At 45.4% G+C, this 8,977-nt stretch overlaps 1 protein-coding gene across 3 annotated transcripts in view; it reads right to left on the minus strand.

Annotated features, from left to right (window-relative positions):
• ptbp1b (polypyrimidine tract binding protein 1b) overlaps positions 1-8,977 on the minus strand; it is a 19,003-nt gene extending 10,026 nt beyond the window's left edge. For all 3 annotated transcript variants that reach the window (XM_017437595.3, XM_017437598.3, XM_017437594.3), the window contains exons 1-8: positions 8,868-8,977; positions 5,595-5,628; positions 2,184-2,244; positions 1,581-1,753; positions 1,355-1,501; positions 1,148-1,276; positions 848-958; positions 596-773 (exon numbers count right to left, since the gene is read on the minus strand). In XM_017437595.3, coding sequence (XP_017293084.1) covers positions 596-773; positions 848-958; positions 1,148-1,276; positions 1,355-1,501; positions 1,581-1,753; positions 2,184-2,244; positions 5,595-5,628; positions 8,868-8,875 — 841 coding nt within the window. In that variant the 5' untranslated portion in view covers positions 8,876-8,977. The remainder of the gene's footprint in view (positions 1-595; positions 774-847; positions 959-1,147; positions 1,277-1,354; positions 1,502-1,580; positions 1,754-2,183; positions 2,245-5,594; positions 5,629-8,867) is intronic.

Raw genomic sequence — 8,977 nt, forward strand, 5'->3', positions numbered from 1 at the left:
CTACTCTTTTCCGGCTCAAGACCATGGCCTTGGATTTGGAGGCACTGATCCTCATCCCGGCCGTTTCACACTCGGCTGCGAACCGCTCCAGCGAGAGCTGTAGATCACGGTCTGATGAAGCCAATAGGACCACATCATCTGCAAAAAGCAGAGATGCGATCCTAAGGCCACCAAAACGGATCCCTTCAACACCTTGGCTGTGTCTAGAAATTCTGTCCATAAACGTTATGAACAGAATCGGTGCCTTTTGTTACCTTTAAGTAAAATTTCAGTATTACTACCTTGAACTTTAGCTTTGCTATTTTTGGCTTTTAGCTAGCAGTCTGCTTATTTTCATTTTTAGCTAATGTTTTACTACTTTTAGCTAGCCTTTAGCAGCTTCTAATTTAAACTTTTAGCATTTAGCTTATTTTAGCTTCTAGCTGGTGTTCTCCTTTTGGCTTTAACAGCCTAATTTCAGCTTCTTTAGCTCAGCTTTGATTCATTCCCTCTGTATTTATACAGAAAATTAAATTTCTCTCTTTTTTTTCCCCATTTCCTGTTTGCCGGTGGTTTGGATCTTTAGCTTGTGGCATCGGCGCGGTGGAGGCCTTACTGAACGCCGTAGCCATGGCCGGGTGCTCCATGGCGGGCTGGCTCTCTCCGGAGGGCAGGTCCGGTCTGGTGAAGTCCCGGCTCTTCTCGTTGTTGTATTTGACGTTGAGGCTGGTGAGCTTGGAGAAGCTGATCCTCAGGGTGCAGCAGCCGTTATAGATGTTCTGTCCATCTAGAGACTGGAAGACAATCACGTGAGACACCCGTTCACCGCTGGAGACACCGGAGACGCCGGGGACTAACTGTCGCTCACCAGTTTGGCTGCCTGGGCCGACGGTCCATCCGAATACTGCAGAAGAGCCTGGAACTGATTGTTCTTGGTGAAGATGATGATCCTCAGCACGGTGCCGAACTTTGAGAAGATCTGAGGGAAAAAAAAACAATCAGGAATGAAGGTTTTCAAACGACGAGACGGAACCGAGTCCTCGTGTCTTCAAAATTACCCTCCTCTGAAAGCCTTCAGGCTCAAGGACTGAAGCTGAGCTAACGTGTTAGCAACATGCTAGTTTTAGAGACGTGTGGGACGCCTGCAGCGAGTTTTTGTTGTGGTTACCTGACAGAGAGCGTCCAAGGTGACCGGGTACAGCAGGTTCTCCACCACCACCCTCAGCACGGTGCTCGGCGCCGCCATCGGCATGTCCACGTGGGAGGAGCTGAGGGCCCGGAGGGCAGCCTGGGCCCTCTGAGACAGGACGGAGGGTTAGCGAGAGCTAACAGGAGCTAACAGGAGCTAACAGACGAGTATGAGCGCTCCTCTTACCTCCTGGTTGGGGGAGTTGTCCGTCTTTAACTCCTTGTGGTTGGAGAACTGGACGTAGACAGGTTGGTGTCTGATGACGGGCATCACCGTGGAGTAATAACCCACCATGTTCTGAGCCGCTTCCTCCGAGTTCATCTCTAAGAAAGCCTGAGGGGAAAGAAAAGCGGGAGAACTCAGACACAGCAGAGGAGAAATCAGGAACCCCGCAGTCCGGCTTCTCTCGGACCTGGTTTTTGGCTTTCAGCATCAGCAGGTTGGTGACGTCTCCGAACGGCAGACCGAGGCTGATCACCTCGGCCTCTGTGATGTCGCAGGGAAGCCTGCGGATGTGGATGACCCGGGACGGCAGGCTGGGACCTCTTATGTCACCTTTGAATTTCTTGCTGTCGTTGCCATTGGCTGCAGAGGAAACAGAGGGTTGAAGACAAGGTGAGACGATACGAGTCCCGGGGTTCAGCAGGGAGGAGGACCACTTTTATTGGGAACTTCTTTCTCTTTTTCGTTTGAACCAAACAGATATTTTTGTATCTTAGTAGTCAAACAATCCGTGTCCTTGGTTTGTTCGTTTCAAAATAAAATTGCAAAAACAGAACAAGCTTGTGTTTTTTTGTTTTTAAAACGAAATTAGAAAAATGGCAATTGCAAAAATAAAAAAGGGGTAAGTTTTTTTTTTGTTTTTTTTTAACTGCAATAGTTAAACCAAAGACAAGCTTTTATTTTGTTTTTAATTCAACGGGACCTATGGCGGAACCGGAAATGAAGACCTGAACTCCCGGCACATAACTTTTTCAGAAAAATCAGTTTCCGCCTGTTTTCTGAGTGATCTCACCTGTGGTGCTCATGATATATGGGCTGTTGGAAACGCTGGAGAAAAGCTCGTCAGATCCTCTCTGGAAGAAAAACAAGAAACATCGGTTCTACAGATAATATGGGACACAAACATTTAGGTTAATATTTGGTCATCAGGAGAAACGAGAAGACAGAAAATGAAACACACTCAATGTATCAAATGTTAAAACTACAGGATTTTACCACTTTTAGGAAATAAAACAGAAACAAGGACATCATCAGAGATTTTAAAGAAATAATCTGGGAACCAGAGTCCGGTTCTGACCCGAAGGACGGATCCTAACTTTAGACCTCCTGTTTGGCGTCTGAGCTGACAGTTTTGTTTTTAACCACCAGATGTCCCTGAAGAGCGGAACGCAGGACCGCGCTCAGGTCCGACTGTCAGGAGGAAGACGGAAACTACAAACCAATGAGGTCACAGCGAAGGAACCGTCCTTCGTCCCTGTGCCGCACCGCCGGGGGCGAATTCCTGAGCTCAATGAGAAACAGACACCAAAAAACAGACCGAGGCTGAATCCACTGCTGCTGCAGGACCTGAGCCGCTCCGTCCAAACAACACAAACCTCCTTTCCCCATTACCTTCACAATAAAAGCCTTTAGACCTTTTATGTCCATTTGTGACTCGTTCTGTTAAAAACACTCAGAAGGAGGGTGCAAAAAATGAGAAAATAATCTTTATTTTAGCTGTAATCTAAATAAAAGACCATCCAGGGATCCCAGGAACTAAAATACATCTTTAAATCAACGTTTCTAACTGACAGCTTTTCTCTGCCGGTTAATCCCTTTGTGTAACAGTTGGCCTCATTGAGAACAGGCAACAATGTTCCTGTCTGGTTTCTGGAACGACGGGATGAATTCTAACAAAACTTTCAGGGATTAAAAATATCGAACATTTCCGTCTACAACCCAATCCAATCCAAGATGGCCGTCGCAACCAAAATCAAAAACCCCTGAGATACAGCTCGCCCTCAATCAGTAGTCTGAGAGCAGACATGTCCCACAGTGTCTCAGCGTGTCTCAGCGTGTCATCCTTTAAGGTCCCACCACAGGACAGGCAGCGGGTGATATGCATTCCTTCACAGATTTAATGTTTGGTTTTTTTTTACGTCACTTTTATTCTGACGGGTTCCTTAAAGACGTTTTTCTCAGGAGAACCGTCCCACAGCCCTGCCTGGAATGAGGTTCTGTAGGTCCGTTCCTGTCTGAGGAACCTGAACAGAAGTTTTGTTTGAATGTGGACAAAGCTGCTCAGATCTCCTTACAGCTCCTGACATGAATAATAAAACCAGCAGAAACCCGAGCGCCGCGACCCAGCCGCCATCTGCATCTCCATCTCTCAGAACTGGGCCCAACAGAACCGCTCCCCCCCGAGGACAAACAGACCAACGAACCGGGGACCCAAACGAAGTGAGGCTCGGGTCGTCGGGAGTCCGACCCGATCTCTCCCGAGTCTTTAGAACCGGCCCGGATGAGGAGAGCAGCTCCAGACGCAAAGTCCGGCTTCGTTCCGGTTCCTTAAATATTAAACAAACGTCACCAGAACCACGGAGGAAACACAGGAAGACTAAAAACAAACAAACATCTTTTTGTTTTGGTTTTATTATCTGTTGATGTCAACAAACTAAAGTTTTTTAATCAAACAGTCCAGAGACAAAATAAAAGTCCAGCTTTTATTTCGAAGGTTTTCCACATCAGGACAGGAAGTAACAAACTGAAACAACGCTGGAAAGAAGAGTGGGTCTTTTTGTTGTTGTTTTTATGAGTTTTGATTGGCTCATCAAACTGAGGAACGTTGCAGATTTGGCTCCAGGCGTTAAACGTTCCTGATACGTTCCTCTCGTTCCGACTCCTCAGGTGAGAACGACCCGATGGTTTCTGTTTTCAGGGGAACCTGAGACCTGCAGGTGGACTCTGTGGTCCGGCTCTGGGTCTGGAGCGGGTCCTCTGAGCGGACCCGGCATCAGGTTACTCCCCGAGGAGGAAAGAGGAGCTGGACCCCTCCCCCCGCTCTTCATCCCTCCCTCCTCCTCATCACTTCCTGCTCCCCGGCCTCCGCCTGGTTCTGGTTCTGACACCATAAACCACGTCTTGATTACTGAGAAGGACCGGGAGCATGCCTGTGTCTCTGTTAGCAAAATATCTCACCCTCAGATCTGCATCTAGAACTCGTTAACTTATGGAGTCAAGATGGCCGCCACAGCCAATCCACACCAGCAGACACAAACCTGGTTCTGCAGGTACTGAGCTGTAATCTGGTGTGGTAGTAGCTGAGAGTCGTTCTGGAACTAACCCGACTTGTTGAGCCGCAGTTCAACGATGACTCAGCAGGTTTTACAGCGTCGCTCTGCGAACATTTAGAACAACGAGGAACAAATAAATGATCCGAGCCGAGTTCTAAACAAGAACATGAAGACCAACAGAAAACCTGGAAGAACAAATGACGGATTCAGTCAGAAAAACATCAGAGGTTCTGTTTTCCGACACAAATCCCTTCCTGGATGTGTTCTAACGAACAGAACTCAGTTCTAGGTCACAGAGTTTATGAGTGGTTCTAACGTCACCATTCAGGAACGACTAAAGGTTCAGTCAGAGATGTTCTGAGGATTAAAGAACAAACTTCCTGAACGACTGAAGGGTTTTCAGAATCCTTCTCTACGAGCAGAACTTCGCAGAATGTTCAAGGAACCCAGAGGAAGTTCGGGCCTGAGCTGGACCACCGGGATCTCTAATCCCTCAGACAGAACCACATCAGTAATCCATCAGCAGCAGGCAGAACCCACAGAACCTCAGCAGCAGCAGGCAAAACCCACAGAACCTCATCAGCAGCAGACAGAACCTCAGCAGCTGACAGAACCAGTATGCAACAACGATTTCCAAAGATTTGGGGAATCCTAACTGAATCAGAACGATTTTAGAATAATAATCAATTTTCTTTATCTGTATTTTCAGTTGGGGAACCTGAACGCCTCCACAGACAGAACTGTTCTCATCAGAACTCATGAAGTCGGTTCTCCGTCTCGTGGTGACAGAAGGTCAAATGGAGGACGGAGGGACGACGCCGGCGGAACACGGAACTCCAGAGGCTGGACATCCACACGAAGCACTGAGAGCACCGTACTTTTTTAGTTATTTTGCTGTCAGAACCTGTAACACCCAGACAGGTTCTTAAAGAACTGATCTCGACGATCCGACCAAGTCAGCAGGAACGAGACGGGATTGTTTATTCTGACTGAGGCGAGTCGTCAGTTCTTTAGGCCCTGTCTCCTGTCTGGTTATCCCTAACTCCACCGGGCCTCCGTCGTGTCCGACACCCGGCGCCGACCCCAGCAGCAAGACCCAGAACAAAGCAGACGGAGAGGAGAACAGAAGGAGAAGAAGCAGAGGTTCCTACCTTAGTACCGACTGTTATATCGTGCTGGACACTGCTGTAAAGAGAAGACAGCGTGTTAGAAGCAGCGGGGAGAAAAACTCATAAACAGCAGCAAAAACAACAAAAACAAAGAGGAGCTGGAAGCTGAGGGAAGCCCGGCGGAGCAGAGAGAACCAGAACCTTCTGGGGGTTTCACACGTTCCCCCTGGATAACTAAACTCAGAACCTTAACCGGATCAAAGAACCAAACCTGCGTCGCTTTAAAGCAGAAAAAAATGATTTTCTGCTCAAATTCAGGGAAGGCTGAGTCAGCGGAAAGGAGCAAACACTAGCTAAAGGCAGCAAAAATATAAATCAAATTAAAAAGTGAAAGTAGCTGAAAGTTCAATGCTACAAAAGACGAGCTAAAAGTTAGCAAAAAGCTAGAAGCAGATTTTTAAGAATTAAAGAGGTCTCTGTGGTTTTCTAAAGGGGGAATGTTTGTAAATAAAGTTAAACATTAGCATAAAAGTTCCAAAACCCTAAAGTCAGAGCAGCCGGCTCCTAAACAAGCCTGAAAGTTTTGGTATATTAACAGCTTAAAAATAAGCCGAAGTCTGCAGGAGGAGTTAGAAACAAACATGGAGGCAGAATTGCTCAACAAAAAGAACACATGAAGTAAAAAAGAGGGCAGATATTAAAGCAGTTTGAAAGTGTTCCTGGCTCCATTTTGACTCCAGCACCAGGAACCACAGAGGAACCGGACAGGAGTGAAGAACCGGTTCCTATCAGAACCAGCTGAAACGTTCCGGCCGCACACGTTAGCGATCAGTCAAGCAAGAACAACTTTAAAAACTCTCCAGAACCAACAAGAACGTGACCGGATCAAACCACGCGCCAGGTAGAACTCCAGATCAGTTCTTCCTGCTCCGTAAAACAAGTTCCCACAGGAACAATCTGCACCTGAAGCCCGCCTGATCCACCAGATGTTCCTGAAACTCTCAGACATCAAACCATCGGATCAACGCCTCGAACGCCGAGATGGCCGCCACACACTCGGCTCCTCACCTTTGACCTTCTCTGGAAACAACACCCGGACCTTTAAATTCGGAGGGAGGATCCGACACTCGGTGCAACAACAAACCGGTTCTTTCTTTCTTTTTTAATCCATTTCCTGTTTCCTTTTTGGACCAGTTATGAAGCAGCAGAACCCGACCCCCAACCTTCAGAACCCAAAGCTGCAGGTAAATCCACCCGAGGGCGAATACCCGAAGACACAGATCAGCTTCCAGCCTGAATATTTTATTTATTTATTCAATCTGATGGAACGATTAGACACAAACATTATTATAAAAGTTATTAAAACATAAAATCCTTCCAGATTTCACCGTTTATGAAAACATTTTCCAGGGCAGAAAACCAACCGTTTAGGAACAACTGAAACCGTTGGTTCTGATGGTGAGCAGGTTCCGATGTTTTCCTGACAGAGACAGATAAATCAGGCGCTCACAGGTCAGTCTGTTCATCAGGTGACAGCTGTTAATAGATTTAAATAAAGCTAGGATTCTTTTATTTCATCAAATAAAAAAAATTATTTCTTTTTTTACGTAGAAAAACTCACAAAGTCGTGTTATTATTTTTAACTCTTTAGCTTCAGATTAAAAGCCATCTACAACAGGTAAGATATTAACTATTCATAACCTAAACGGTTTTTGTTAAATCCTCAAAACAGGACATTCAGCTGATTTTAGGCCTTTTAAAAAAGTCTGATGTTACAAATAAACCCGTAAAATGAAGGAGACACGGCGAAGAAGACACGAAGAGACGAGGAAACAAGGACACGTCCCTCCCTTCAGACCTGAAACCGGCTGGTTGAGCCGACGCCTGACGGCCCGTAAACCAGCAGGAGGAAGACCCCTCGGGGCTCCTGACGAAGCACAAGTATTCACACGAGGAAGACGAACATCTGCTGTTGGTTTTTATTTCCAGGGAGCAGCTGAAGCTAACTGCTAACAGGCTAGAGGCGGGCTACAAACCCTCCGAGCACCGGCCTCAAGTCACGAATCGACCTGAAACTAAAACGGAAATAAGCTGGTCTTCACGTTTCAGAGATAAAACCTCTTCTCAGAGCTAAAGAATCAGGTTCTTATCTGCTGCTGAACACAGAAAGCCACTTTAATTTGTTGTTTTAGCTGCTTTTTATTTAAAGTAATTTAATCAGTTTGTTGGACATTTTCTGCTAAAATGGTGTAAATCCTGAGCGCTGAGCTGTTAAGATAAAACTCAAACGCCGGCCTGTTTGTATTTGTTCGGTCAGTGTTCCTTATTTTAATTTAAAACCCTGTTATCAACATGATATTCTAACACTAACCTGATATTAAGAGCCTGCAGATCTCAAAATGAGACAAATATTCAAAAATAAAATTAACCATCTGTAGTTTGAATTCATGTTTTGTCACCTTTGGCCTGATTTAAGATCTGTATTCAGGTAAAATCCCCTCCTGATGTGAGAAAATATTAAATTAAATAAGTTTTTTTCAGTTAAATTAAAGAGGTTTCATCCACAAATAATAGAAATTAAAAATAAACCATCAGCTGGATCTTCTACCACTTTAAATCTATTGTCACTTCAAACAACAGTCTTAATTAAAATAATAAAAGCCAACAAAATCCACCTATTTTTAATTAAATTAAATTACTTCCGTTTACAGCTTTGAGCTGATGAACCAAACTCCGAGTGCATTATCCTATTTTTAAAGTTTCTCTTTTGTTCACGAGTATTAAAACCAAACAAATCAAGACTTTTACATTTTACGTTCATCATTAGAGGCAGATCATCAATTCGGCACAGGATTAATTTGGTGAAGTTACGTTTTTAATTAAAAAAATTTGCTAATTAAAATAAAGGTATGTACGATAAAACACAGCGTTCGTAAGAAACATCGAGCTGAAAGTTATATCCGCTGTTTTAGTGACTTTTCCCACAGCTTATTTATAAACCAGGCATTTAGTTGGGTTTAGGAAGTCGTGCTACACGTAAAATAAATATATTTGTTAAGGTAAAGACGTGATGTTTGGGGGTGTTTCGGAGTTGTGTCCGCAGATAATGGCCCGCTGTGTGAGGCTAACGCTGCTAGCTCGGCTTACTGCTCAAAACACAACTTCTCCGACAGCTGGGCTCACCCCGAGAGAAGCAGCTGCTCCCTGGGAGAAATATGACAACTGACCGAACGATCAGCTCGCTGCTCTAACCGGTGCGCGGAAACAGCCGCAAAGTACATTTAAAAGCAGTGTGAAGTCGATGGGATAACTCACCCGTCCATTGCACAACACGGAACTACGGAGCAACAGGTTCCAGCCAGCGGCCAGCAGGATACCCCGTCCACCGAAATGGAGTCCTGCCGGAGACGCGCTCTGATTGGACG

This window comes from Kryptolebias marmoratus, linkage group LG18 (genome assembly GCF_001649575.2).
Source record: "Kryptolebias marmoratus isolate JLee-2015 linkage group LG18, ASM164957v2, whole genome shotgun sequence".
NCBI classification, from domain to species: domain Eukaryota; kingdom Metazoa; phylum Chordata; class Actinopteri; order Cyprinodontiformes; family Rivulidae; genus Kryptolebias; species Kryptolebias marmoratus.